At 55.9% G+C, this 27,996-nt stretch overlaps 4 protein-coding genes across 10 annotated transcripts; 2 read left to right on the top strand and 2 right to left on the bottom strand.

The window, feature by feature from the left end:
* Positions 1-57: 57 nt before the first annotated feature.
* Positions 58-6,522, bottom strand: LOC107321669 (ectonucleoside triphosphate diphosphohydrolase 8-like). 2 transcript variants are annotated; one of them, XM_015878815.3, is made up of 11 exons: positions 6,386-6,522; positions 5,839-5,974; positions 4,957-5,074; positions 4,179-4,329; positions 3,207-3,366; positions 2,464-2,697; positions 1,749-2,021; positions 1,272-1,382; positions 856-993; positions 594-781; positions 58-197 (listed from the first exon to the last, which is right to left on the bottom strand). In XM_015878815.3, exons 2-10 carry the CDS (start codon positions 5,962-5,964, stop codon positions 599-601), a joined length of 1,494 nt encoding a protein of 497 aa, XP_015734301.2. In that variant the 5' UTR covers positions 5,965-5,974; positions 6,386-6,522; the 3' UTR covers positions 58-197; positions 594-598. The 2 variants fall into 2 exon arrangements, with proteins under 2 accessions (XP_015734301.2, XP_085377743.1); XM_085521617.1 differs by lacking the exons at positions 58-197; positions 594-781; positions 856-993; positions 1,272-1,382 and having other exon boundaries at positions 1,786-1,935.
* Positions 6,523-11,793: 5,271 nt separating this feature from the next.
* TMEM203 (transmembrane protein 203) lies at positions 11,794-12,512 on the bottom strand. Its single transcript, XM_015878808.3, has one exon. It carries the CDS (start codon positions 12,409-12,411, stop codon positions 12,001-12,003), a length of 411 nt encoding a protein of 136 aa, XP_015734294.1. The 5' UTR covers positions 12,412-12,512; the 3' UTR covers positions 11,794-12,000.
* A 40-nt stretch (positions 12,513-12,552) lies between these two features.
* NDOR1 (NADPH dependent diflavin oxidoreductase 1) lies at positions 12,553-24,291 on the top strand. Of its 6 annotated transcripts, XM_015878804.3 has the most exons (15): positions 12,553-12,673; positions 12,849-12,983; positions 13,403-13,480; positions 13,964-14,061; positions 14,418-14,516; positions 14,950-15,051; positions 15,410-15,616; positions 15,699-15,820; positions 17,545-17,765; positions 18,133-18,240; positions 18,792-18,906; positions 19,431-19,577; positions 20,133-20,251; positions 22,363-22,457; positions 24,092-24,291. In XM_015878804.3, exons 1-15 carry the CDS (start codon positions 12,671-12,673, stop codon positions 24,234-24,236), a joined length of 1,794 nt encoding a protein of 597 aa, XP_015734290.2. In that variant the 5' UTR covers positions 12,553-12,670; the 3' UTR covers positions 24,237-24,291. The 6 variants fall into 6 exon arrangements, 4 of the variants coding, with proteins under 4 accessions (XP_015734290.2, XP_015734291.2, XP_085377114.1 ...); XM_015878805.3 differs by lacking the exon at positions 20,133-20,251; XR_014936194.1 differs by lacking the exons at positions 17,545-17,765; positions 18,133-18,240.
* Positions 24,292-25,675: 1,384 nt separating this feature from the next.
* On the top strand, positions 25,676-27,196 carry LOC146757473 (ring finger protein-like). The gene has a single exon (XM_085520990.1). It carries the CDS (start codon positions 25,970-25,972, stop codon positions 26,909-26,911), a length of 942 nt encoding a protein of 313 aa, XP_085377116.1. The 5' UTR covers positions 25,676-25,969; the 3' UTR covers positions 26,912-27,196.
* Positions 27,197-27,996: the final 800 nt, after the last annotated feature.

Here is a 27,996-nt window from a genome sequence, read left to right as displayed (position 1 = left end):
CTCCGTGCTGCCGGGAGGCAGACGTGCTCCCAGCAAATAACAAAGTGAATCATGCACAGGGCAGATAAGGAGTGAGCAGAACCAAAGGCAAAGGTAAGGGCACAGCCATGGGGAAGATCCAGCTCAGCAAGATCTGCAGCCAGCTGCACTTGCAGCCTGGCATCCATAGGGCACTGCGGAATAATGATCCCTCTGTCCTGCAAGAAAAGGAAGAGATAAGATGAAATGAGACGATGAGATGGACCTTTCTGGCTGTGGATGCTCAATTTGCATTTCAGTGCCTAGGCCAGCACCTGAGCCCAGGCAATGGGTTTGTAAGGAAAGCCAGGTGGGGCATCACAGAGCCTTCTGTGCCCTCAGACTGGCACAGCTGGCAGGGACCTTCCTGGCTTTCCAAGCTCCGTTCTCCAGCCAGTGGGGTGGAGGACAAATCTCTGACAGAATTAATGGAGGCGGATTGGCCTGGCTGTGGTGTGGAGGCTGATCCCTCCAGGGGATCCTCAGGAAACCTCCTGTGGTGCCTGCCTGGATATCTGGGGTTCTATGACAGTTCTATGAGCCAACCCTTGGTTCTTCAGTGCAGTAGAAGTTACCATTCCTACGTCCACAAAAGCACAACCAGAGCAACAAGCCCCAAAGCCAAGGTGAGGGTGATGAAGGCAACGGCTGCAGCCCACAGGGAGGGTGTGTGTCCCTTCACCCGCACTGGAGCCTCCGCTGGGATCATGTTGGTGAGGTTCAGCATGTAGCCAAGAGTCCAGCCCACGCTGGTGCTCCCCACCTGCCCAAGGAGAGGAGATGCTGAGTTAGCCCCGTGCTGCACGTTCCCACCTTCTGGCCAAGTTCCCTGCTGACCTTCATCTGGAAGAAGATGTTGTTCCAGCTGGTCTCATTGAACTTGTAGGCATCAAGGAGGAGTGTGAGGATGTAGTTGGCATTGGCGCAGTATTTAGGCAGTCGCTCAGGATTCTCCTCAGGGTAACTGGAAGACAGCTGGGAGGAGCGTGTTAGAGGAAGAAACAAAGGTATTTGTGGGCAATTTCCAGGTTAGTGAGCAGACACCAGTAGGGGTCTGCAGAGCTCCATTTTAGGACCATTGTCTTTAATGTTATGATTAATGACTTGGACACAAGGCATGGCACAGCTCCCAGGGCAGAGGGCACAACCCCAAGTGCTCAAGGGCACAGCTGTAGGGTTGGAGTCTCTTGGGATCTCAGCTCTTCCCCCACCCATTTGCTTTTCCCCACAGCTTCCCATAACAAGAAACATACATCCTCCCAGGTTCTTGCACAGAATCGCTCAATGGTGTCCCTGACGGTGGCCAGCGACTGTCCCTCGGTCAGGTTGAGAAACTTGAAGTTGTAGTAAAAAGCAGAAAAGGCCTGAAAAGCAAGAGGTAGAAATATCAGTGAGTTACAGTGAGGGCTGCCCTTCTCCCTCCAAGCAGGAAGGCCTGCTTGCATGGGTGGCTTTCACTGGGTCTTCCCCAGCTTTACCCAACCCCTGTTACACTATCTCTGTCACAGAAGAGATGATGGCTGGGGGTCTCACTAAGCATCTGTTTTATTAGAAGGGTCCCATTTTGAGAGCAGCCTGGAACCTCTGGTGCACCCTGGGGCACTGGCAGTATGGGTGCTGCTTGCCCCCGCTCTGCTGCAGGGAGGTGACAGTGGCACGGGGCTTAGCAGGACACCACAGCACCAGGGGGACACACAGAGCTGGGGGAAGGAGGACGGGGTTTGCCTTACAAAGAACTGCCCGCTGACGGGGGGCTGGTAGATGCCATCGAAGGAGCAGTCCTGGCTCTGTCCACATGCCGAGAAGTTGAAGAGCTTCTTGATGGCAACCAAACACCCGCTGCTGTTGCTCCTGCCCTCCAGGGTCACATTTCTGTCATCAAGAGGCAGGCGTGGGTCACTCTGGTTGGTGCAGGGGCTGGTGCGGAAGGAAGACAGCGAGATGGTTTCCTTGTAGTCTTTGGGGTAGCAAGGGTGTTCAACTAGTGTGCTGGAGGACGACTCCTGAGAACAGCAAAATCCAATGATTTGCAGGCTGCAGCCTCCAACAGACCTCAAGGAGACTCCAGTGGTGGAGACTGCACAGCATCTGTCCACCATTATTGGGAAGGAAGCTTCTCCCTGCACCTGGTCAAATGTTCTCATGTTCCTGCTTGTGGAAATGTCACTTTGCATCTCCATAAAGAGTCTGACCCTGACATTTCTGCACCCTCCCGTGAGACAGATGCACAAATCTGGACAAACCCTCACAAACCTTCACTTCTGATGCTTGCTGTGCTCCTCCCCACACCTGCCTGCCCACATCCAGGGAGCCTTTGCCAGCTCTCAGTCTCTATTGATGCCTCTCTGAATGAGCATTATCTGTTTATATTTTTACTACATTAACAAGAGAGTGTTTGGTATCACAAGAGTAGAATCCAATTCCCCCCTCCTGTTCTCCTCTCACCACAATTAACTCCTTTGCCAGGCGCTTCCACATCTCGTTCTGCCCATAGCAGATGTAGCTGTGAGTGTAGATGTTGTAGTTGTATCCATACAGCGTGAACGTGGAGGTTTCGTTCCATTTTATGACTGAACCTTTGGGGGCAAAGCTGATCTGAGTTGATGCTCCTCCAAGGTCCAGAGCCCCAAAACTGTTGGCTGCCTCTGGATGGACCCACGTGTGTGCTTTTGGGGAGTACTGCCAAGGCAAAGCAGGAGAGGAAGAGGACTGTGAGACAGCTGGGATTACTTGCTCTCAGCAAAATTTTCAGCCCATGTAAGTCAATGGGGGATTGTTATTTAGTTTGGTGGATTTAGGATCTTAGCTGGCTCTTCCTGTACATGAGGTCCCACTGTCCCACTGGGAGCAAGAGAGCAGGGTGTTTGGCTCCAGCTTCCTTGAGTGACATGTAGAACCCAAACTAAGGCCTCCCAGCACCACGTGGACGTGGACACAGACTTTCCCTGGACAGTGAGTCAAAGCAGGAGCAAACTGTCCTCATTGGGCTGCATGGTCCCTAAGAGGCTCCATGTCCACGTGGTGCAAAGAGGTGCCCCCATTTTTTAGCAGGAACACCCCCATTCCTGACTTCTCTCCTGTCTTTCACTATAAATAAGTCAGAGGATAACTGGCTGCTTCCCCCAGATCGTTGCTGAGAGACCCTTCCTTCTGTGCTGGCAAAGATTTGGGCATTTCACCCCTCCCACCTTGGTGAAGGACTCCAGCAGGTAGTTGATGGTGATCCAACCATAAGCTCCCTCCTCTTCTCCTGTAATGATCTGAGCCCCACAGAAAGCCACAGGATACTCTTGTATGGTTTTAGCGATTTCAGCCAGGACTTGGTCTGCAGCTGAGCTGTTCTGCTCCCTAAGAAGGATTCAAAGGTTTGGACCCATGATGAGACATTCACAGCTTCTCTGTCAGCCTCCAGTGCCTCACAGCTCTCATAGGGAAGAATTTGTGCCTTGTATCTAACTTAAACCTACCCCATTTAAAGCATCACTACATTCTATGGCAGAGTCCCTCCCCATTTTTCTGCATCCTGACCAGCTCCCTCTCAGTGGCAGCCCTCCTCTCCAGCACATGACTGCACCACTCAACTTCGTGCCATCCTCAAGTGTCCTGAGGGTCACAGGTGATCACACACCTATTGCTGGCTGCTGAGCTATGGGGTTCTGCCAGGACGGGGCCAGAGCAGCTTCAGACCTGAGTGGGGCAGAGCGTGTGGGGCTGTGGGCTGTGCTCACTCTCTGAAACAAGTAACCCTCAGGGTATGACCCAAAGGAGGGATTAGATTGCCAAGGCACTGAAATAATGTTAGAAATATGTAACCATAAAACCAAGAGCCATGAAATGAAGGCTGACATTTGAAGAGAGTTAATACCGGATGGGGAAAGGCCAGGTCCCACATCACCTCTTTGCCTCTTGCCTCTGCCCTGCCCTCCCACCATCACATCTGGGCAGACACAGGACCTTCCTGGGCTGTGGGGTCCCAGGATGCCCCTGGCAATCTCTGGGCAGCCTCTGTGACCCCAGAGCAGCTCAGCCACCCACGGGCCGGCTTTGTCCCCTGCCCAGAGTTGGCTCAGGGCAGCAAGAGAGCTGGGAGCACTTGACAGCTCAGCCCCACGCAGGATGTGGTGCCACTGCCCCACCGGCCCTGAGCCCCACAGCAGTACCTCAATAGCCTCATGCCAGCTGTCGCTCCAAAGTAAACTGAGACATCCCTCTGTTTTGCAGCAGGAATGACCTTCAGGGCTTCATCCAGGCACTCTCTTAGGGAAGCACCAGCTTTCGGGGGATCTTCGGCATAGCTTGATATGCCTGGCCCTGGAAGAGAGTCAAGCTGGGACAGGCTGATGAGGAACAGATGAAGGAGTGGGAGAACACAGGGCAGTGAGATCTGTCCCCTCCTGGCAAGAAAGGGTTCTTTATCAGGGTCCCCCGGTCCTGCAGGACCTGGCTCACAGATCTGTTGTGATCTCCACCTCTTAGGCTGGCCCACAGTACCTGCACTCCTAACTGAGCCCTGAGCAGGTGTGTAACACTTGTCCATGTTTCATCACTGGGATTAAAGGCTTTGCCCAGGCTTGCATCCTCTTTGGATGCCAGAACAGGAGCACAGAGAGCACAGAGGCAAAGCAGAGCCCAATAAGTGGAAAACAGAAGCAGTGGGACCTGCCATCTGCAAGCACTGCATGAGCCAATGCACCAACCAGAAAGGGCAAGAGCTACCTGAGGGTCCCCACCACAGCCCCCCAGATACACTGTGTCAGGATGAGACCTTCCCCCCTCAGGACAACTTGTGCAGTACAAAGTGGAGGGTGAAATCCAGAGGAAGACCAAGAACACTTCAGTCCCACCAAGTGGTTGGTTTTGTGTATCATGGGCAGGACAAGGAGGGGGAGGCCAGGTCAACCCACCCACCACGCAAGCCCTTGCCCAGGGAATACTGACCCTGGACATCACAGGACAAGGTCTGGCTGACCACACCGGTGTTGTTCTGCTTGTCCGAGTCCCACTCGTAGACAAACAGAGAGGTGTGGGATGAGCCTGCATCAAACACCATCCCGTACTGGAAGGAACAACCAAGACATCATGCCAGGTTCATCAGCCCAGGGCATGCCTCAAAAGCAGCTCTGTGAGGTCGGGCTGTGTGCACCAGGCAGAGCGCAGTGGCAATAGGACATATCCCATCCATGCACTTAGCACAGGCACTTATCACAGCAGCAGACACTTTTAGTTCCCCCTGCTGAGGTCCATTCAGTCATGCCAGCTCACACAAGCATTTGTTGGTTTCCTCATGCTTTCTTATTTTCTTTATTGGTTGAATACCTCTCGTGTCTACTTCAGCCCCACCCCTGGGCCAGCAGCTCCCCAGCTCAGCACTCCCTGCTCCCCAGCCCTATACAGCCTGAGAGCAGCCAGCTGCACCACCAGCCCCCCAAAGCCCAACACCTCCACCCAATGAGGGAACCCAGCCCTGGCTGCTCCCAGAAGTGAGGTGGGGAATCAGGAGGAGCTGCAGTGCAGTGCTGCTGTGTGAGCAGCTGGGATGGAGCCTGGGGAGCTGTGGGGACAAAGGCCACGTGGAGGTGCATCGCGCTGCATTGCTGCGCTGCGGGGCAGAGGGAGCGGGCAGAACTCTGCCCTACCCACGTGTGAGTGTGCAGGGGGTTTCAGAGGTGGCTTTTCTCTGCTGCCCAGGCTGTGTTAACTGGGAGTGAAACACCCACCCACCTGAGATACGGCAGGTCCCAGCAACATTGTCGGCCCTGACCCTCAGAGCCATTGGTTCTCACCTCCCCAGTGCTGCTCAGGGACCCTCTTTTGGCTCACCTGGATTGTGGGTGGCAGGGTGACATCTTCAACCCTCACCAGGCTGAGGATGAGGGCGATGATGGACAGTGTGACCAGCAGCCCGAGCAAGGCAGTGCTGAAGAGCTTCTTGTTAATGAACATCATGGGAAGGCACCTGCAAACCCAGAGAGGTACAAGGTGGGTGGCATGGCTAGATGGGAGCAGGAGCTGCAAAGAGAGCATCCCCAAAAGCTCTCCCCAGGCTGACACTGTCACAGGCACAAAGGTCCTCAGTGGATAATGAGATCTCCCAGGAGAGCAGCAGTATTAGGATAAAAGTGTGGGGCTGTGGATGGAGGGACAGGTCCCCAGCAGCCTGGCACAACTGCGGTGGGGTCACAGTGGTCCTCCATTCCCCACAGCCACTCCCACTCAGCTCATGGCTATGGGAAAGGATCAGGTCTGGGAGAAGCACAAAAACCCTGCACCAAACAGAGGGGGACATGGGAAATCACAACAAACCTCACTGGGGGACATTGCAGAAAGGGACAGTGATGCTATTTCACAATACATGTGCTCAGCTCACCTGCGGCTCCGGAGCTGCTGTGTGTCCTCACCACGGCTCAGGGCTCCTCTGCTGCCTGCAGTGAGCCCAGCTGGGGCTCCACTTTATGTCCTTTGGAAGTGGACAATGCTTGAAGGTCATCTCCCCATTATTTTACCTCAGACTTCATCAGAAAGTTAGAGAAAACTCTTGATTGATTAATGTGTGTATTTACAGCCCGGCTCCTTCTGCATTTTTCTGACACCTTACCCTTGCCCAGTAAGTTCCTCCTCCTCATTTGAATGGAATCATGTAGAAGAGTCCTTCAGCAGCTGGGTCACACCTTGTCTTTGACCATGGTTAACCCTTATTCCTCTGCTCTCCTCTCACACATACACTTCCGTTCTTTCTCCCCTCTCACCAATCCTAACACTTTCATTTTGAGCCTCAGCAGGGATAAGAGGTGAGAGTGATGTTTCCAGTCTGCAGTGCCCTGGGTCACACACTCTTGAAGGAACAGGAGGGTGGTCCTGCTGGGGGTCCCAGGATTGTTCCCTGGGGGCAGGGCAGGACATCAGCATGGCCCAGCTGGGGCACTCAGCCCTTCCCTGTGGGTGACTGGGCTGTCACGGGGCTCGTTAGGGTAAAAAGACGCACTTTCTGGGTGCCTTATCTCAGCTGAGTCAAACACAGAGGTGCTGGCTCTTGTTGCACTGTCCGACCTTCCCGGAGCACTCTGCCCTATGGCTATGTGCCCCAATGTAACACCCTGTGAAACTGGGGGCTCAGCCACCTCTGAGCTCTCTGTCTGCAGCACAGACAGCCCAGCCTGTCACCACGGTGTCCCTCACTGCCATGTGCTGCTGTGGGACACCCAGAGCTCAGACTGTGGCACCGCTCTGCTCTCATCCCCACCCATCACACAACCTTCGGACCCAGGTTGGTTGCTTCACTGGAAGAGAATGGATGAGTGTCCTCTCCCTTCCTGGGTCTGAAGATCTGCTGCTGTCCATGCAGCAGACAGGATGGGGCTTTCTGAGCAGCGGAGCCCCATCCCCAGGCAGGACAGGGGACAGTGACCAGCCCTGATCCCATTCACATCCACCTTTCCCCTAGGAGGAAATATGGATGAGTCTTGGGAGGAAACCTGGAGAAGCAAAGGCAGGAGAACCAGTTCCCCTGCACAGTCCCTGAGCAAACAGCCCGCCTGGTGCCGGGGGCTGGCAGGGCTGGGGCAGGGCTGCAGCGGGCACACAGCTCTGGGCAGGGACAGGGCAGGGCAGAGGCTTTGCTGGGAGTAGGAACGCTGTCATTAAATAGCTCAGTTAGAAAATCCTGAGGCAAGTCACAGGAAAGGGCTTAGTGATCTTGTTGACACAACTCTCCTTGCAGACACATCGGGAACAGGAGACTGTGGGGTGCGGGGCTGAACTGGGGGCCAAGTATAGAACCCTTCCCAAACTTGCATCATGTCCTTAGCGTGCAGCATGGCACATCCGTGCCTCCTTTCTTAGTGGGCTCACTTTCACCCTGGGTAATCAAATCACATCATTACTTCTAGGCTGAGCACCAGCCCCTTCTCTTTTCAGGAGGCACAAGGCTGGTTCCCCCAGCACCTGCCCATGGGCACCTTCTAATTGGTGTCACTGTCCCAGCCAGGGTCTGGGTGGTGACAACAGCCCTGACTCCATGCCAGAAAGTGATGCCACTTTGAGGGAGTGGTCTATAAAAGCATGGGCAGGGGCTGCCCGCTTAGCTCTATTTCCCTTACATGTGTGGAAGTGAATTGCTGAAAGAAAGAAATCACCCAGGCTTGCTGCCAGGGTTACTAACCCTCTGCACTGAGCATTGCAAAAAGCTGGTGAGGCAAGTACAGAGAGCAGCTGATGGAGATGAGTTAGTAAAGGCTTTGTCCCACCCACAAACCCCAGCCTCAGGGGTTCAAAGGGATGAGGCAGCCCAGACACCAGCCCTGGGTGGCAGCGCACACCGCAGCTGTGCCGCATGGCTTGGCACCATGGCTGCAGCCTGGCTGGGGGGCAGAAGATGCCAGAAGGGTGTGCTCAGCAGAGATGGAGTGCTGATATTTGAGATGGTTGTGCTCAGCCTCAAAACCCAACCAAAATTTGGCCCTTTGTTTCCCTTCCCTCAGCAAACACAGCAGACAGTGGCTGCCCCCAGTTAGTTCTTGCAAGACTTGGATTTATGTGGGGGCAGCTCCAGACATCCATGCATGACAGGATGGCTCTGGAAAACACAGCCCATACCCAGAGCCTGGGGCTCCCACCATGGCCATAGCACCAAAGGTGCCACCTGGTCCAGGAGCTCCACATCTCCCACACCATTCTCCTCATAGAGCCCATGTGTGGCTGCTCACATGGCACACCAGCTCCCACCAACCCTGGGCAAAGCAGGACGCTGTCCAAACCACAGCCCAAGCATCCCTCCAGAGGTGCAGCTCCAGCTCCTGATTCACACCACACTGCAATGTCAAAGCCACAGCCATGTTGAGAAGATTCCCAGGTGCTGCCCATATTGAGATGCAAATGGAGGCTGCTGGGGCAAACTCATCACAGCTGTCTCCTTTGGAATCCCTCATGTCCCTGTGGTATCTCAGGTCACACTGGACACTTGTTCCTCCCATATATGAAGTCTGGACAGGGTGTCCTTGCCTGGGCTATGCTCTGAAGGCACCATACAGACATGGCAGCATCAGCCTCATCTCCCTTTAGTGTGGTCATCCCCACACAAGGCTGTCTCTCCAGGAGCTGCTCCTGTTGCAGCTGGGACACAGAGAGGGGTGACAGCCAGGGCTGGGTTTGTCCCTGCCACAGGTTCAGCCCCAGCACAGGGGGATGCTCCCAGGAGCATTAATGGCTTGCTTCACCCCAACCACGTTGGCTCAAGGTCCTGAGAAGTTCTGCTGCAGGATTTGTATCCCTGAACATGAAGGGTGTTTCCTCTGACAAGGAGTGATTCCCAGGAAGCAGCCTGGCTGCTCCAGATGCCAGGCAAACCCCACGACCCCCGCACTGTGTATGCAGCCCTCTCGCCCTCACTGAGGGCAGCACCCACATCCCCATGCCATCCTCATGTCCCCAAACACACCTGAGAGCTTGCCTGGCTTTGGAGAGCAGAGCTGGGGGCGCATGAAGTGCAGGATGAGCCGCATGCAGGTAGATGTGGCATTGTCCCCTGTGTCACACCCCACAGCTTGGTGACACAGTCAGGTTGGGCCTGATGGGCCTGGGTGAGCCCCACCACAGCTCAGTGCCAGGAGCTGCCCCACGTCATGGCAGGGCTGTGGGATACCGTCATCCCTCTGATCTTTTTGTGGTGTGCCCCTTCCCTGCCTTAATTAGCTGGGTGGGTGGTGAGCTCTGGCATCCCAAAGGCATCCATCCATCCCCAAAGGACTCAGTGAGTGTCCTCATCTGACTCAGAGGTTCTTCCTGCTCCCCACTCCTCTCCATCCCCATGTCCCACCATCCCCATGTCCCACCATCCCCATGTCCCACCATCCCCATGTCCCACCATCCCCATGTCCCACCAGGCCCTTTCACACCCTTCAGCAGACCCTGGCAGTGCCACCACCTGCACCAGCCCCGTCCCACTCCCACCACACCACCCCCAGCCCTCACAGCAGCCCCGTATGAAGAAGTCAGTGAGGTGACACAGCACTTGTGGCTTTGTGGGCACAACCACAGCACGGGGACTCCAAGAGTGGGGATGAACTTGCTGTGCAAGCAGGGAGAGGACAAGAAATAGCTCCTGCTTTCTCCCAGGTGCCGTGACCTCGGTGCACCGTAGCGTGACGCAAGTGAGCAATAGCTGGCTCCAAGTGGACCAACTCCAGGCAAGCATGGGAACATTGTGGCCTCACCTGGTTGGCACCAAGCCCTGGAAAACCACTTCAAAGGAGATGCAGGAGCAGAGGAGCCAGCTCCCCACACCCGAGTCCTGGCGCCACCTAAGGGTTCAAAAGGACCAAGCTAAATGGGTGCTCCTGTCCTGTTTGCTGTGCTGGAGCCTGATCCCAGGCTAGTACAAGCCACTTAGAGTCACCAGGGACATCCAGTCCATAAGCAGGTCACACCACATGGCCCAGCCTGGGGTGCCAGAGGGATCCTGCTCAACTGACACTGGTTCTGCCACTGCCTCTGTGTAACAGCCTGGATGAACGAGCACCTGCACGCAGGGCCAACCTTCCTCACCAGTGGAAATTCCCTCCCTGTGCACAATTGCTCACTGGGAGAAAAGCAGCAGCAACTTGTCTCATTGCACTCATAGCACTTCCCAGGGCCAGGGATGTGCCTTGTACTCACAGGGGCACTGTCAATGTCCTGACAGGCAGCGGTTGCCTTTGACCATGCTCCAAACGCCAACCCCTGCCTGGAACCCTCAGCCTCACCTGGTCTAGGATTATTAAGATTATTAAGATTAATTAATTAGATTTATGCTCTTGGCCAGTACTTGCTTTCCTGGGCTATTCTTCCTAGTCCTGTGTCCCTACATCTGCCCTCATGGACCGCTCACAGCTCCACATATCTCAGCTTCCAGGCACGAGCAGCCCTCGGGAAGGGTGATTTATCACTGTCTGTTCCTCCAAGTTCTCCTGTGTGCAAATTCTCTCCTTGAAGGCCACAGCTTCTGCCATTAATCAAAGCAGTGATGTCTTGTGTGCTCCTTGTGCAGGCCTCAGAGGCAATCTGTAACAAAGCTCTTATAGCCTGAATGGAGCACCAGGCAATTTGCTGCGGAGAGCTTTTTCAGAAGGGAAGGTGATAAGGAACATCCCATGAGATCTAAATTCACACCATGAGTTTATGTAACCAGCAAACCAAACAAAGAAATTAACTCAGGAAATTGGTCCTTTCCTTCCTGCATGCTCCCAAATTGCTAAAAGCAAACACAGGTTGTGCAAGAGGCCAAACAATTACAGGGTTTCTAGAACTTGACGTCTCACAGACAGCTCAGGGGCAGATTCAGGTTCTTAACATGCTCCTGGTGGCTGGGACACTGGGACACAGAGGTGTCTGCTGCTGGCAGTTCCCTGTGGCACTGGCATTTAACATGTTGTTCCCTTGAAAGGCTGAGCTACCCCTGCCAGCACCCCAACCTGTAAGGAATGGATCTGCAACAGAAACCAAAAATACACATTTCTGTCCCAAATACACACATCAGCTCTCTGTCATTCAGAGTCCAGCCCCATAAAACCTGCCAGCGCACTAAAAATGTGAAGCACTGATCAGGGGAAAAACAGAGAGAAATGAGTATTGCTGCTTAAGACAATGGCTGGTTATGACTGTGGTCTCAGTGCACATGAGCTGGTGGCTGCAGAGCTCTTGGCCCTGAAGAAGCTGTTAATCTCCAGCTCCACGTGCTCTTCAGGCGGTGGTTATAGGAACAGAAACTTTCTGGGGAAGAAAGGAACAGAGGAATGAACCAGCTCATCCCATGCGCTTTTATTTTCAAATAACACACCCGGCATTTACAAAGTGCTGCACTGGAGACAGTTTGAGACTCACACCGTGGGCTGAGCGAGCCTGGAATGCAAAAGCATCTTGTGAGGAAGCACAAAGCACGGGCTGCTCCTCCCACCCCAACCCTGCGTCCGGCCCCATCGCACACACTGGGTCGGGATGGGCCCCACAGGCTCAGTTGACACGGCAGGCCCGGATCATGAGCAGCTGCAGGAGGATGAAGACGGGCGACATGATGAGCCCGTACCACAGCTCCCGGGAGCGCTCCACCAGCTTCTGGCACAGCAGCATCTCGAAGACGAACTTGAGGCTGAGGATGGTGAGGATCCAGAAGAGCCGCAGCACCGCCAGCCGCTTCTCGCCGTCCTGGAACAGCCGCACCGACACGATGGCGGTGAAATACGTGCTGAGCCCGTCGGCCACGAAGAACGGGACGAAAACGACCCACCAGGAGAGCGGGGAGGCCTCGCTGTCCAGCTTCAGCACCAGCAGCACCGAGAACACGAGCAGCGCCAGGCCGTGCAGGAAGATCTCGAACGTGGCGAATCCCAACCACTGCACCAGCTCCCGCAGCGAGAACAGCATCGTCCCGCCGCCCCACCGCCCCGCTCCGTCCCGCTCCTGTCGCTCCGTCCCGCCGCTCTCGGGGCCCGCGGCCACCGGGCCGAGCCCGGCCGCCCCGCCCCGCCCTGCGGCGCCTCGTGATGACGTTACGGAAGTGCTGCCGGGTCGGTGCATGGACTGAGCGTGATCCGGGCGCGCTGTTATCGCCGTCCCCGTCCCCGTCCGTGTCCTCCCGCATTGACTCGTTCCCCGTTGCCGTGAGCTGGGACCATCGCAGCCCATGGTACGTGCTGCGTTACGGGGCTCTGGGCTTGTCCCCATTATTGCTGCCTCCAGCTGCCGGCGCTGCTGTGTAGCTGGGTTTGGTTGTTGTTTGTAGCTGGGTTTGGTTGTTGTGATGCACAGCACGGAGCTGGTCTCACACCCCATGTGCTGCTGTTCTTTGGGTTGTTTTGCAGATGACAGAACGAAGGATCCTGGTGCTTTTTGGCAGCCAGACCGGCACTGCTCAGGACACGGCGGAGAGAATCGGCAGAGAAGCCAAACGGCGCCACTTGCAGTGCAGGGTGGAGGCTCTGGACAGCTACGATGTGGTGAGTGACTGGCCGGGCAGTGCTGGGATCGTCCCATCCGCACCAACACCATTGTGGGGCTTGGGCGTCTCCCACCCTCACTGTGAGATGTATTTCACCTGATCCCGGCTCTGTGCACTTCATGAGGGCAGTCTGTGCTTAATTCAGCTGAATGCATGAAAACTAAGCAGTGACTTGGGAGTCCATGTTAGGTAGCAGTTGCTCAGCCGTCCTTTATGTTCCTGCAATGTAGAGCACCAAGGAGCTGATGCACAGGCAGCAAATTGCCTGTAGAGGAGGCTGTGCTGGGTGGGACTGTGAGTTTTATACTGACTGGTCTGTGAGCCCAGTGCTGTGAGTGCAGCTGGGTCTGCACAGTGAGGCACAAATGTGAGCTGCTGTCCTTGAATGCACTTTTCCAAGCTTGTTTCTGCTTGCAGGCAAACCTCATCAATGAGCTGTTGGTGGTATTTGTGTGTGCAACCACTGGCCAGGGTGACCCACCTGACAACATGAAGGTAGGATACGTTCTGTCCTTGTTGCTTTTGTGTATCTGATCCACTGATCTCATTCATTCCTCCAAGTAATTTTAAGTGCTATTTTTTGGGGGCAGAGGACACTTTTGGGGCAGCGTGAAGCAGGTGTTGGCTTAGTCAGAATGGCCCATCAGAGACTGTCTTCAGCCATAGTCCCCTGCTGCCAACCTTTGTAGGGCTAAGGAGCATCTCATGTTACTGCTGGAATGCAGGCTGGTGAGATTTCAGCAGCTTTGGCAGCTGAGAGGGACCCTGATACTGTAATATTCTCAGGTCTGCAGAGAGCTCACAGAGCACCGTCTCCTTCCTGTTACCAGTATAGCTGCTTTCAGGAGTCACTTTTGCAGAAGGCTGCGCTCCCACCTCCGTCAGGACTCAGCAGAGGGGCTGAAGGAGCCCTGTGTGTCGGCAGGCAGGGAAGGTGTTTGTGCACAGCAGTGTGACTCCTGGCCCTGTTCTTTGCAGATGTTCTGGCGGTTTCTGTTCCGGAAGAACTTGCCTCCTACTTCCCTTTGCCAGATGGACTACGCTGTGCTGGGCCTTGGTGATTCCTCCTATCCCAAGTAGGCAGCTCCTGCACTCCTTGCCTGCTGTGACAGCTGCTCCTTGCAGCTTGGGTGAGAGGGTGGGGGACGGAGTGGGCAAGAAGAGTCAGGGAATGACACTAGAGCAGCAGTTCAGGCAAAACCTGAACCCAGAGTTGGGCACAGCCTGTGTGGCCTTTCAAGCAAACAGCTGCTGCATCTCCGAGCTGTCCCACAGTAAAGGGCTGAGCAAGGCTGTGTGCGCTGCTCTGATTGAACTTGCCTGTGTGCTGCTCTGGCATAGCCCTGGCAGCACATGTTAGCCTGTGTAGCCAATGTTTGCTGTCCTGCTGGACGAGCCCTGCTCTCCACAGCTATGATTATTCTCTGCCTAGGTTTAATTTTATTGCCAAGAAGCTGCACAAACGGGTTCTACAGCTTGGGGGCAACCCACTGCTGCCGGTTGCGTTGGGAGATGACCAGCATGACTTGGGGTAAGAGCCTCATGAAGGGGTGATGGGGTGGGGGGCTGTGTTGCACTACTGCTCCCACACTCCAGACATGGCCAGTGGCCTCCTGCTCTGTGTGAGCACGCTGGTCTCTGCTCAGGGCTCTCCTTTGCCAAGGCTGAGGTCATTTGTTTCACCGGGGTATCCCATGACCCCCAGCGTATGCCTAGGTCTTGTAGAACTGCAAGGGGTGAGTGCCTGTGCTGCAAAAAGGCATCAGAGATTGTGCCCCAGGACAGGTCCATCATCGGCCAAGAAATGTCAGACCCACCAAGGGGGGCAAAGCCACAGTTGTCCATGGCACTGCAGCCTCCCTGAGCTCTGACAGTAGTGTGTATGGTGGGGGTAACATTGCTGGGGCTTGGAAGGGTGATGAGGGAGGCAGAACTCTGTTGCAGCCTCAGTGTCTCACTTGCAGGCCAGATGCAGTGGTTGATCCATGGCTCCTAGCTTTATGGGACAAGATCCTTGCCCTGTATCCTCTCCCTCCTGGCCTTGAGGTCATCAGTCCTGATGTATGGTGAGTGTAGAGGCTTGCTGGAAATGGCTGGTGTGAAATGTCTTCTGTGGCTGTTCTCTGCTTCTAGGGTGGAGGCCAGGACACCTCCCCACAAAGCTACTGATGTCCCAAGCATCCCTAAGACCTAACTGCTTCCACTAGACGGGCTTTGCTCTGCTTGCTCCAACCTCTTTAACATCTCCTCCTGACAGTATTGCTGCATTATGATCTCTTACTGTGAGCCAGCTCCAAGGGACAGGGATGATGGGTGATGGATGTTGTAGGAGACTTCAGAGTGTCCCTGCCTCCCTGTAAAGCTAAGGCAGTGGATGAGCTGTGGAATGGAGATGCACTGACTGCACTGCTATTATTCCCACAGTCTGCCCCCTAGATACACCATGCACTACCTGGCTGAGGATTCCCTGCACTCTGACAGCAGCCTATTGCAGCCAACACCACACAGGGCTCTTCCTTCTGAGCTACATCCCTTTGCTGCCCGGATGGTGTCCAACCAGCGCGTCACAGCTGAATCCCATTTCCAGGATGTCCGGCTCATCGAGTTTGATGTCACAGGATCAGGGATCACGTGAGTGTTTTTCTGGCTCCCTCGAACTTTTTTTTGTGTGAGATCAGATGGCCATGCTCAGCAGGTCCTGCTGTATTTGCAGGTTCAGCGCAGGAGATGTGGTGATGATCCAGCCCCAGAACTGCCCTGAAGATGTGCAACAGTTCTGCCAGCTCCTTCGCCTGGATCCAGACAAATACTTTTTGCTGAAGCCCACAGAGCCTGGTAGGTGCTGCTGGCTACTCCTTTATCTCTCTGTCAGGCCCGGAGATCTGTTTTTCCTTTGCTTTAGATCCAGTAAATAAGGAAATACAGATTTGAGAGTGTCTGGCTGATACAGAACATCTGCCTGCCTTGCAGTGCTGGGGCTCTCCTTCTCTCCCAACTCTCTATGCATATAGGTCCATCATTAGGGCTGTCATGGCTCATGGGAGGGACACAGGGATACCAGTGCTGCCTTATGTCTTCAGCAGCTCAGAGCACAAAAGATCCTGCACACTCACCAGCCCAAGGCCCAAGTCAAGTTGCTCTCACTTCTGCCCCCATCCATGCCTATGATTCTTTGCTGGGGCATGCAGGTTTCCTGGCTCTACCTGTACCCCAGAGTCTTGATGGAGGTGCTTGTCCACACAGTGGTACCAACAACCAGGAAGTTCTCCTGGAGGCACCCACTCACCAGGCATTGCTGTGGCTCTGTGGTCTGCATAGTGCCAGGAGAAGTTTCTTTTCTTTCCTCTCCCATCACTTCCCTGGTCTGAGGGACTGAAGATGGCAGGAAGTCAATATAAGATCTATTGGAAAACATCACCGCAAGACCTTCCTTTGTGCTTTAAATTGTGTTTTGGTTTGCTCCTTTCTTTCCCAACTGCCTCCAAAGGTGAAAAAACCCAGTAGACATCTTCAGCATCACAGTCTTTTTACCCATACAGGGAGAGCACAGCCTGCCTGGTGTGGTCAGCAGCAGGAAGGGAGAAGTCCTGGACCTTAAAAAGGATGCAGAGCAATTGCCAGCCCCTCTGCTTGATGCCACCTGAAGCTAGACAGTGCTGTGAGGACCCTCTAATGGGCTTCTGTGGCCTAGGAAGTGTCCAAGCTACCATGGCAGGGAACAAGTGTTCTGTCTCCAAGGTGCCAGAACTCCATCCCTGCCATTTCTGAGCACTCTTGATCCTGATATGTCCTAGTGTTGGTCCCTGGCATTTCAGCCCACCTGCAGGGGTCTGCCTCTCGTGAAGAATCACAGATCCTGGTTGGTGTACTTGCAGGTCAGCATGTGAGCATCGCTGTCCTCTCAGTAGTCTGTTGTGCTGGGAAACACTTCAGTACCAGTTTGGCTTGATAGGTCAGATGCCAGATTTTGCAGAGCAGTTCTGGGGTCCTTTATTTAGGTAGGGATGGCTGGAACTCTTTCCATCTTTCCTTTTACCCCACCTGCTATTGCAGAGATGTTCTGAGTACCCACGGAGGTTGCAGTAGACCCCTACTTTTTAGCCAGTAATTGCTACTTCAAGACCACGTGTCTTGCCTTTCCCCCATTATCTCTTGACTCTCTGTCAGTGCTGGGATTTGGGCCTGGGAGGCAAACCCCAGAGAAATTGAAGCTGCTTCTTGCACCCCTGTAAGAGAAGGAGGAGACAAGGACAGGCCTAGCACGTGAGACACTGCTGGTTATTTCCATTGCAGTGTGTGGGCATGGTGGGAACCATATGGGTAAGGCATTGTCTGGGAGTACTTAGAAAAAGTAAGGGAGTGCTCAGAACCACTGATGTTCTCTGTTGCAAGCATGTGAGCTGGCAAAGCAAGCTGGGAAGAGCAGGATGGAGTGGGGGCAATGATGGTGGCTAAAGTCAGCTCTATTAGACCTTCCTGTAGCATGTGGGTGCCCTCATGCAGCAGGGCTGGGAAGTGCCGGAGCTGGCTCTGAGCTCTCTCTGGTGCCTCTCTTACAGGCACAGCCCTCCCTGCCCATTTGCTGCAGCCCTGCACCATCCGACACCTGGTCACCCACTACCTGGACATCTCCTGCGTGCCACGGCGCTCCTTCTTTGAGCTCTTGTCCCACTTCTCTACGAATGAGCTGGAGCGGGAGAAGCTGCAGGAGTTCAGCTCTGCACAGGGCCAGGAAGAGCTGTACAACTACTGCAACCGGCCTCGCAGGACCACCCTTGAGGTTGGCCTGGGGGAGCACAGCAGATCCATCCTTGAGGACTTTGCCATGGAAATAAAGCAGCCAGGGCAGAGGAGACAGATGATGAGCAGTAATTCATCGACTGAGGAATTTAATTCACTTTTTTCTCAAGTGTCCTTGGAATAAGCAGGCTAAGACCTGCCCCAAATTCTTGGGCTCTGTTGTGGATTCTGTGTTGCAACCTGGGGACAAGGGTAGGGCAGTGAGACAGGGAGATTGGTGCTCACAGAATCCCTGCTGTGGGGCTTTGGGTGAGGGTGGCAGTGTTACAGAACAACTTTTGCTGCCTCAGAAAAGCAGGCAGGCTGCCTTCTGAGCTGCACCAGCTTGGCTCTCCGTGGCTTTGCAGGCGCTCTGGGATTTCCCTCACACCACATCTGCCATTCCACCTGAATACCTGCTGGACCTCATCCCTCGCATCAGACCCCGCGCCTTCTCCATCGCTTCCTCCATGCTGGTAAGAGCTCAGCCTTTCTCAGCCTCATGTCAGGCACTGAGTTGAGTGCCAGGGCACTGCTGGTGCTGTGCACAGCACGGGTATTCAGGCTGCACTGCCTGACCCTGTGAATGTCCACAGCCCACCCGAACCCCTGCTGCAGGTTAAGGTGTTTGCAGGTGTTGGGGCTTGCTTAGTACAGGCTCTGCTGTCACAGGGAACACTGGGATGTGGTACTATGGAGGTTGGCAGGTGGGAAGGGTGTACTTCTGCTTCCTGCTGCTGCCAGGAGGTGGCGGTGGGATCCAGCCATGTGTCTTGGCAGATGTCAGCCCAAGCGCTGGTGGCATTTGCTTTCCATGGAGGGCTCTTGGCTTGAACTGTCTCTGTCACCATTGCCAGCTGCACAGAGCATTCCTATGGCTGTGCTGCAATAGGAAAACCCTGCTCTCTACTGTGTCTGAGCAGCTGTTTCAAGCTGGGATGAGTGTTGCCCTGGTATGAGCTGTTCCTGGTGGAGGCAGTGAACTGTGCTAGGTGTCTTGGTTCTCATGGCTCCTATCTGCACACAGGCTCACCCTGGCCGGATCCAGATCCTCGTGGCAGTAGTGCAGTACAAGACACGGCTCAGCAAGCCCCGCCGTGGTCTCTGCTCTACGTGGTTGGCATCTCTCAACCCAGAGCAAGGTAACTTTACTTGGACTATGTGAGGACCACACTATAAAACCTCATAAGCTGCGTCCTTCTGCAAATGTGACAGGCTCATGGGATTTCCCTGCTGCAGAGTGGTAGGTGATTGCTCTGACTCCAGGGCAGGTTTGGCTCTTCTTACAGTACCCAGATGGTGATTTAACACCAGAGGAGTCAAACTTAGCTCTCCTTACAGGACAGCCAGGTAGCTTTCTCTACTTGCCCCCACTGTTGCCTTCCCTTGCATATGCTGTATGAGGAAGAGGCTGTCCTGCAGCCTCTTTGCTGGGGGACTCTTTCTTTGCCCTGGGATTCACTCAGGTCCTTACAGAGACAGTCTTGAGATAGCTGAAGGTCTTTTCATGCATTCAATCTGCATGTGACACTGTGATACTGGGTGGTGGTCAGCCAGGCACAGTCCATATCTCTGGAGCATTGTGGAAGGAAGGGTTTGATGCTGTACCCCGTGTTGTGGGTGCAGTGATGTTGAACTGATGCTAACCAGTCTGTTCGCTTTGCAGGTGATGTCCGGGTACCTCTTTGGGTGAAGAAAGGAGGAATGAAGTTCCCAGCTGAACCTGGCACTCCTGTGATCATGATTGGCCCTGGCACAGGGGTGGCACCTTTCCGAGCAGCTGTACAGGAGCGAGTGGCACAAGGACAGAAGGGTGAGGGGTGGATGTGGGGTGCACCTTGGTGCTGGCAAGTCTATGTTCAGCAGATGGGAATGAGGAACTGGGTGCTCCTGTGGGCTTGGACAAGCTTGAGCTTTACTGTAGTTGGAAGGAAGCTGGGCTCTGAGGGAGGTCAGCACCAGAGAGAGCCTGATGTGTGCAAACTATGTGGTTATTCACAGGCTGGGCTGTCATGCTGCTTCTTGGGGCAGGGCAGGGCTCTGAAATTCCTCTTTCTTGGTTCTCTGTAAGTGGAGTTGGTTTGCTGAGATTTTCTGCTAGTGCACAAGCAGTTTTCCCTCTGCCCTTGTCATTGCCCTGGCCCACTTGTGCATCTCTGCAGAAGGCTGCTAATAAGCTCATGTCAGGGAGCTGGCAGCCCTGCAAGGGCTCATCCTGCCCTACTTGCCCACCACGCCCCAGATTTCCAGCCTCTGGGTGTCACAGGTCATGTGCATTCACACACAGTTCTTGAGTTGCATGGGTACTGATGGCCCTCGCAGGGCATTTGGTCTACCCAGCACAGCCCTTCTGATCTGCTCTCCACAGGGAACTGCTTGTTCTTTGGCTGCCGCCAGAAATCCAAGGACTTCTACTGCCAGGCAGAGTGGGAAGAGCTGGTGACAAAGGGCTTTCTGATGCTTTTCACAGCCTTCTCCAGGGACCAGGTTAGTTCTTGGAGGAGCAGGTTGTACAAGAAGCATCTTGGCAGTGCTGATGGGAGCCTGCTGGGGCTTTTGTCCCTGTGCCTATGAAGGACCTGGTGGGGTGGCATGGCAATCACCTTGCTCCCCTGCACCACCTGGTTGCTGGCCAAGATTACCACCAGCAGCACAGGAGCCAATCTGTGACACAACTGACTGTGCTGAGCTGGGAAGGTCACTGAGACGGAGCTGGCAAGTGTCACAGCAGATAAGGTGTTAGCCAGCTTTGTTTGTCTGGGCCACGTGAGTGGCTCCCAGGCGTCCTGGGTGGGGGGGGAGTCACCAAGCAATAACCTTCTTGGTTGAATGCCGCCATCCCCACTGTGTCCCTCTGATCACCAACTGAAGCTGAAGAGCTTGGCTTCCTGCCCTATTTTATGGTGCCCTTGTGCCAGCTCCCCAAAGCCTCAGCAGTGTAGGCAAAAGCTCCCAGGAGGGAAGGGCACCCCACACCTCCCTTATTTCCCAGCCAGTGCCTTTGGTGGGTGTCTCTCCCTCTGCCTCTCTCTGGGCTGCAAGGTTTTTAACTTGCAGAAGTGAGTCAGTGAGCTGGGACTGTGACTGCCTTGCCCGATGGTTTGATAGTATGAAAAGCTCAGCCTGGCTTTGAAACAGAGATATCTGATGAAAAGGGTCAGTGAGAATGGTATTCCTAGGTAGCTCAGCTGTGCAGGTCCTTTTCTCCTGGCTGTGTGTATGCACTGACATTAAGCCAGCATCTTTTATCTGGTCACTTGTAAAGCGTGAGTTGGATGCCCCTGTGAAAGCTTTCCAAATCTTTGATTAACAGGAGTGGCACAGCAGAGGCTTTTTGGATGAGAACCCTGCTTTTTTTTCTGTTGGCTTCCACAGTGGATGGGAGACGTACAGCTCCCCAAATCTGAAGGGCAGCCCCAGAGACTCTTCCTGCCCTCACAGACTCTGTAGGGCCAGGACTTACAGCAGTGTGTTCTTCTGGTTAACCCATTAAAAATGTCTTCATAAAGTGCCTGTCAGGAGCTGGGATGCTCCATAGCTGAGCAGGATCTCCCTCTTCTTCTGTGAGGTTCCCTCTGTAGTGACCTTCTGTCACATCGCTTCTGCCCTGCAGAGCAGATTGATCCCTTCCTAATGCGACTGTTGCTAATTCTCAGCAGGATGCCCTGGGCTTTAGTTGAGACGTTGTGACCTGAGTTTGTCACTTAGGTGCTCTGGTTTCTAGGTAGATGTAGGTCCATAAATGGCCTGCTCAGTGCCCTGGCCTCACTGATAGAGCCTCTATCAGCACTTAGCTGATTAACATTAATTATGCTGAAGTCGGGCTGCTGGCTGGCTGTGCTGGAGCTTGCAATGGGCTTACTTACCTCCTGCACCTCCTGTAGTGGGGTCAGAGCTGTGGAGCTGTGCCCAGAGATGAACTGACTCCTGTGCACTGCTGCTGCTGGCATCGTGCGGGACCTGAGTGCACTGTGACACCTCTTGGGATAAATGGGGCCAAAGCTGCTGGGGGTGCTCCCACGCACGTGTCTGGAGCCTGAAATGGGTCAGGATCCTCACTGCCTTGGGGCTGAATGGGAGGTGTGACAGTGCAGGGAGGAGGCTGTGTCTGTGCCTCACCTCGCCCCTTTGCAGGGCCCAGCATGGTGGGACATGCAGCACAGGCCTGGTCTGCATCACAGCGTCACCTTTGTCACGGAGGAGCTGCCTGGGCCAGCAGTGAGTTGAAGCACGTTGGCAATGGAGTTCCTTTTGGGCAGGTGCCAGAGCTGTAGGCAGGATGCATGAAGTGGTGAGGATTAACCCTTTAGGAACTCTGCTCTGCTGGTCTGTGCTGTGCCGTGAGCCTGTTAGATGTAGTCTGTGAGCACAGTGAAGGGGCAGGGGATGGGACTGACATGCACTGTCCTGCACTGACATGCACATGGAGTTCTGCCCTGCGCAAGAGTTGATCTGCTGTGATGAGCACCTCGTGCTCTCCATTCTCCAAAGGGAGAACTGCTCTGAGCTCTTAATGTGGACCCTGGGAGCAGTTTCTTAGTGTGGTGAGGGCCAGGTGGGTGTTGGTGCTGCTGTTGGCTGAGCACTGTTTCCTGCAGGAGGAGAAGGTGTATGTCCAGCACCGCATCCGGGAGAATGGACGGCTGCTGTGGGAGCTGCTGAACGGCCAGAGAGCTCACATCTACCTGGCTGGGTGAGTGAGGTTTCCCCATAGGGGTGAAGGGGAGCGGGGCCTTGCACTGCTGCTTCTCCAGCTCCATGGAGGCTTTCCCGTGGCTCAGCCACCAAAGCAGGTGCACCCTGCACCCAGCTCTTTGTGCTCCATGAGCAGACAAGAGAGAAGCCGTGGTGTTTGCCCTGCACCTGCATGACCTGGAAGGCAGGACACAAGCCCCACGACTGTGCCTTGCCGTTGACACGAGCAGTGATTGCAGGAGGCTCTTTCCTGCATGTCTCACACTTCCTGGTGCCTTGCAGGGTGAGACTGGCCTCACTGCATTCCTGGGGGAATGAGATTCGTGTTTACTATCCAGGAAGGGCCACTGGCTGCCTCATTGCTCCTGTGCTGGCAGTGCTGCCTGCTCTGCTGTGCCTCCCTGCCTTGCAGGGCTGTTTGGGACCTGTGACCCACAGGTGTGGGGCTCGGATCCGGTTTCTTTCCCAAAGTTGTACAACTTGGATAGAACGGAGCTTATGTAGCTCCCTGGTGTGGGATTTTGGAGAGGCCATGAGGGTGGATGTCAGGTTACTCTGGGACCTACTGACATAGATGGGCTTTGACTTATGGCTCAGCCCTGCGCGAGCAGCTGGGGACGCAGGGCTGTCCCTCCTTGCTGGCTGTGCCCAGCTTATCCAACGTGCTGAGGGTGCCTCTGCTCCTGCAGAAAACACACATTTGGCACATTCTCCATCAGAGCCACAGCTCCAGTATCTTGCAGTCACATATCAGCGCCTGACTCAGAAGCAGTACGACTTCTAAAAACAGAAGACCTCCTTTCTGTGTATTTTGAGACATTAATCGGCTTCAATGCGAGTCAGAATTCTCCCTGGTTCTTGGGAAACAGCAAGGACGTGTTTGTGCCCATTGGAGCTGCCTGGGGGTTTTGTTTTACTGAATGTTTTTGTCACACAGTTCATCAAATGAAACTCCCGGAAGAAGTCTGAATTCCTTCTTTCCCCTTAGAAATAATCACACTTGGGAGCGTTGGATCCTATTTGGGTATTTTTACACAGGAGCTTGTGTTTACATCACCGTTTCTCTTACTTTGAGGTTTGAACCGATTTCCATTGTCACTGCCACCCTCAAAACAAACGTTTTGGCTTCATTGGGAGGAGGCTGAGGTGGTGGTGCCTTTATCCTGCTCCCTGCAGCCATTGTCCTGCCCAGCTCAGGATCAGACACCTCTTCCACTGAATGCCTCTCTGAGATGAAAGGGTCATTTCCTGCCCTCCTGCAGTTAAATTATGACTTGAGACTGTTCCCTGTGCCTCTCTAACGATGCTGATGGGAAATACAGGAGGCAAAACTGGGAACACTGAGCTGTTCCCAGCTCCACAATGGGTGCTGAGGGCACATCTTTGCCTGCAGATGCCAGTGCTTAGATGCACTGTGTGGGTAATGGCACTGCTTTCTAGGGAGTGGTGCTGCTGTGTCCTGGAGCTGTCATTTATGGTGGCTGGGAGCCCGCACTGTGGGTGAGGCAGGTTCCCACTGCAGGCAGGTGATGTGCTGGGGCGCTGGGTCTGGCTGCTTCACTGGAGCAGGGGGAGCTGGATGTGCCTGTTTTCCTGCTCCCGCTCTGTCACACCACGTGCTCTCTCTTCCAGGAATGCCAAGCAGATGCCAGCAGCGGTGGCTGAAGCCCTGCAGTCAGTGCTGCAGACGGAAGGTGGCCTGTCTCCCTCCGAGGCAGAGGAGTATTTATCAGCCCTGGAACGGTCCCAGCGCTTCCAGTCTGAAACCTGGTCGTAAGCCTGGCTCCCTGCTCTGCCTGAGCTGTGCCTGAATAAAGGAGTCAGCAGAAAAATTTGCCTCTGGCAATGTCCTTGGGCTGGGGTTATCCAAGCTGGGGCAGAGGGCGTACGGTAACCCAGCCCCATTCCCAGGGAATGGCAGGGGAACCTCCTGGGGCTGTGGGTGAGGCCTGGCTCCCTTTACCCACTCTGCCCCAGGTTTGGGGCCGGGGGTCTCTGCAGTGGGAGGCTGCTGGCTGTCTCCTGCACAGCACTGAGTCACCCTCTTGGGTCCTCAGCTTACAGTGTCCCCACGCTGGGTCAGCAGCACCCATAGGCATTGCTGTAGCTATGGCTTTGGCTGTGGCCGTTGTTTGTGGTAGGACCTAAAGGAAGTGAGCTGTTGCATGGCAGCCTCCCCACCCGGCATTAGTCAGCAGCAGCAGAGCCTGCAGTGGGAGGCTGCCCTGGCAGACCTGTTTCCCCTGTCTCTGGTGGCCGAGGCCAGTGGGGACGGGCACCGAAGGTTCAGCCCTGAGCTCCTGGAGTGCCACCGATGGTTTCCCATTCCATGAACTGCTGGACCCATCCTCTGTCCCAGCCTGTGAGCTGCATCCAGCCAGGCCCCAGCAAGTCAGTGATCCCAGCCCTTCCCCTGGCATCCCTTGTGTCGCCAGCCCTGCTCGTGCCCCACTGGGACCAGAGCCACCATCTTCCTAACCCAGTTCCTTGAACTCCATGCCACAATGTAAATAGCAATTAGGGACCAGGCTGTGGTGACTCAGAGCCGGGGACAATCCCTGTGAGCAGACTGGGACAGGAAGGGACAGGGCTGCCACACCACACTGTGACCCGGCCACACTCCCACACATGGGACCATGGGGTCCAGCGCTGGTGTGTGGTGCTGGAGGGCATTGCTGGAGCTGTGCTGAGAGGAAGCAGGGTGGTTTTGGGGCTCCCCATTTCCTCTGTGCCCTGGGGATGGCTGGAGAGCTGCACTGAGCTGCTGCATGGCAGCCGTTGTGCTGGTGACAATGTTCTACACAGGCACTGTCCAGGCTGTGCTCTCCCCTCCAATACCTGCCCTGTTCTATCACAACAACCTGAAGGGCCTCGGCAGGGAGAGGCTCCCAACAAGGACCAGCCCAGGGGACAGGGCTGAACTAATCTCTCCTAATGGCAAAATCCTCCCGACCCTTATGCGGGCAGCGAGGGGTGATGGGGACGTGGATCCAGGTGTGGGCTGTGCAGCAGCGCTGTGCTGCGGGCTGTACTGGGGCAGTGCTGAGCCCATCCCATGTCAATGAAGCGTTGGCCACGGGGCTCCGTGGGTCCGTGGGGTGTGAATGGTGGGTGAGGGGAAGAGGCGGCCACGGGCCCAGCTCCTCCCTGGCTCCCCCCGAGCTGATTGGTGCAGCCACGGCTCCTGCCCCAGGCCGCCCGCATTTGAGCGGCTTCCAGAAGCCGACAAACCAGACGGGTGAGAGCCGGGCCGGTCCCAGCCCTGCGCCTTGGATTGCCCTGCACGGCGGTGGGTCGGCACCGCAGCAGCGCTGGGGAGGAGGAGGTGGATGGACGCTCCCGGTGATGCCCCTGTTGGGGTGCTCCGTCCCGGGGGGCGATGGGGACACAACGGGCTGCGGCTGCTCCTGAGCGTTTGACCTGGCACGTGGTCCCAGGCCGTGCTGGAGGGATGAGGGGATCCTGTGCTGCTGCCCCGACGCCCTCCTGGCAGCGGGGCTGAAGCTGTCCATGGAGCTGTTGGCAAGCGAGGAGCTGGGGCCTGGCCCTCCGTGTGCACAGACAGCTGCTGAAAGAAGCCCGGCTGGACAGCAGGATGAACCTGGGGGGCTGGGGGGACCCGAGGAGCCACCCCCACTCTGCAGTGAGGCACGCAGCACAGCCTGGGGCTGCTGGAGCCCGACGGGGGCTGAGGATGTGACAGAATCGCTCCTGCACTGCCACGATCCGCCTGGCTGCAGCGCTGCCCTGGCAGACGGACAGGGTCCCCCCACCGCCTCCAACCCTGTGCTGCCCTCGGAGGGGTCACCCAGCCCGGGGAGCTCCTCCAGCTCCACCCTGAGCCTCTCAGCTGAGGGCGGTGAGATGGTGAGCAGTGAGAGCACGGAGCCGGAGCTGTGCTGCGCGCCGCTGGGCAGCGAGGACGAGTGTCCCATCTGCACGGAGCCCTACGACAACGAGCGGCACAAAGCAGCCCTGCTCAACTGCAACCACGGGCTGTGCCACAGCTGCCTGCGGGCCATCATGGACACGGCCGACAGCGCCGAGTTTGGCCGTGTGCGCTGCCCCATCTGCCGCCAGAAGACCCCGATGCTGGAGTGGGAGATCTGCAAACTGCAGGAGGAGCTGCTGCTGCTGCACGCCGAGCCGGGCCCCCCCACTGCCCTGACAGCCGCCCGGCCCCCTGCGCTGCCGCCCCGCCGCCCAGGGCTGGCCGGTGCCCTGGAGCATCACTTCCAGGTGCGCTTCCACACCAGCCGCATGTTCGGGTGCCTGCCCTGCGTGCGGTACCCGCCCGGCCTCATCCGTGCGCTGGGGCGGCTGCAGGGCCGGTGCCGCTGCTGTTACCTCCTGCTGCTGGCACTGCTGCTGGCGGCCGAGCTGCTCAGCTTGCTGCTCATCTTCCTCCCCATCGTCCTGATGGTGCTGCTCTTCCTCATCCTCGATAAGTAGCGCTGGGGTTGTGCCCCTGGGGGCTGCGGGGCTGCCGGTGAGCCCTGAGCAGGTGAGGCGGCCCCAGAGCCAGGCATCGTGTCCTGCAGGGCACGGCGTGGTGTGATGCCGCAGCCACACGGGGATGGGTGCATGGGGGCAGGGGCTGCGCTCTGCCCACCCACAGTGAGGGCACGTCCCCAAAGGGGCTCTGCTGGCAGAGCAGGACTGAGCTGTGTGTGGGTGGGACAGATGGATTGGGGTTCCTCCAGCATGGACTGAAAATACAAACAGTGTTTGCACCACTATGAGGTCCAGCTGAGTTTGGTGCCTGGCAGGGTGGCATGGTGCTGGGTGCTGGATGGGGACGGCCATGGTGGGGGGTGCTGGGTGCTGAGTGCTGGCCCTGTGATATGGCATCCTGAGAGGGAATGTCAGGGCAGGGTCTGCATCCACCACATCACTCCTGGGGGCTGACCGGAGCCTCGAGGAGAGCACGGGGACACAGGGTGGTCTCCATTCCCCTGGCAGAGGGCACCTGCACCCCCAGCACCCCACAGCCTCCAGCCCCACTGCATGGTGCCAGCCAGCGCCAGTGCCTCTCTCACACCTCTCACCTCCCCCTGCATGGAGATAAGAGAGCAAACACCACTGTGCTCCCAGCAGCTGCATGTGGGCAATGCTGGGCAGGACACAGGGGACGGGGAGGGCAGCCCATAGTGCTGCTCTTGGGATGCACTGGCATCCCTCCTTGCTTCCCCACACTGTCCCCTCCTCTGCCCCCACCCTGCCACCCCCACAAAGGCTGACTGGCACCGCTGTGCCCTGTGGAGTTCTGAAAGCAGCCAAATGCCTCCACTTTGCTCTCCTTCCCTAGAAATGCACTGCAGGTCCCTGCAAAGGGCTGCAACCACGGGGACCACAGGGCACTGTCACTGCATCACTGCTTCCTCAGCACATGACAGCGCAGGAGGGAGAGGGGCATCCTGAAATGGCTCAGACAGAAGAGCAGAACCCCTGTCCCACAGCCCCATCACACTGAGGGACAATTATTTATACAATGTGGAGCAGCTCCATTAGGAGAAGTGCGAGCTTGGCCTGGCTGA

The sequence above is a fragment of the Coturnix japonica genome, chromosome 21 (assembly GCF_054131305.1).
Source record: "Coturnix japonica strain WE chromosome 21, WE-NBRP24, whole genome shotgun sequence".
In the NCBI taxonomy this organism is placed as follows: Eukaryota; Metazoa; Chordata; class Aves; order Galliformes; family Phasianidae; genus Coturnix; species Coturnix japonica.
Note: the sequence above shows the minus strand (reverse complement) of the source record. Positions and strands in the feature narration are given on the sequence as shown.

What these genes read in the sequence shown, in the direction of transcription:
- NDOR1 (XM_015878804.3), top strand. An exon ending in GATGACCAGCATGACTTGGG is followed by an intron (nt 14,517 to 14,949) that starts GTAAGAGCCTCA and finishes TCTCACTTGCAG; the next exon opens with GCCAGATGCAGTGGTTGATC. An exon ending in GTCATCAGTCCTGATGTATG is followed by an intron (nt 15,052 to 15,409) that starts GTGAGTGTAGAG and finishes TTATTCCCACAG; the next exon opens with TCTGCCCCCTAGATACACCA.
- LOC107321669 (XM_015878815.3), bottom strand. Translation starts at nt 5,964, where the DNA reads ATGATGTTCATTAACAAGAAGCTCTTCAGCACTGCCTTGCTCGGGCTG. An exon ending in TGGCAAAGGAGTTAATTGTG is followed by an intron (nt 2,022 to 2,463) that starts GTGAGAGGAGAA and finishes TGCTGTTCTCAG; the next exon opens with GAGTCGTCCTCCAGCACACT. An exon ending in GTGCAAGAACCTGGGAGGAT is followed by an intron (nt 994 to 1,271) that starts GTATGTTTCTTG and finishes CGCTCCTCCCAG; the next exon opens with CTGTCTTCCAGTTACCCTGA.
- TMEM203 (XM_015878808.3), bottom strand. Translation starts at nt 12,411, where the DNA reads ATGCTGTTCTCGCTGCGGGAGCTGGTGCAGTGGTTGGGATTCGCCACG.
- LOC146757473 (XM_085520990.1), top strand. Translation starts at nt 25,970, where the DNA reads ATGGAGCTGTTGGCAAGCGAGGAGCTGGGGCCTGGCCCTCCGTGTGCA.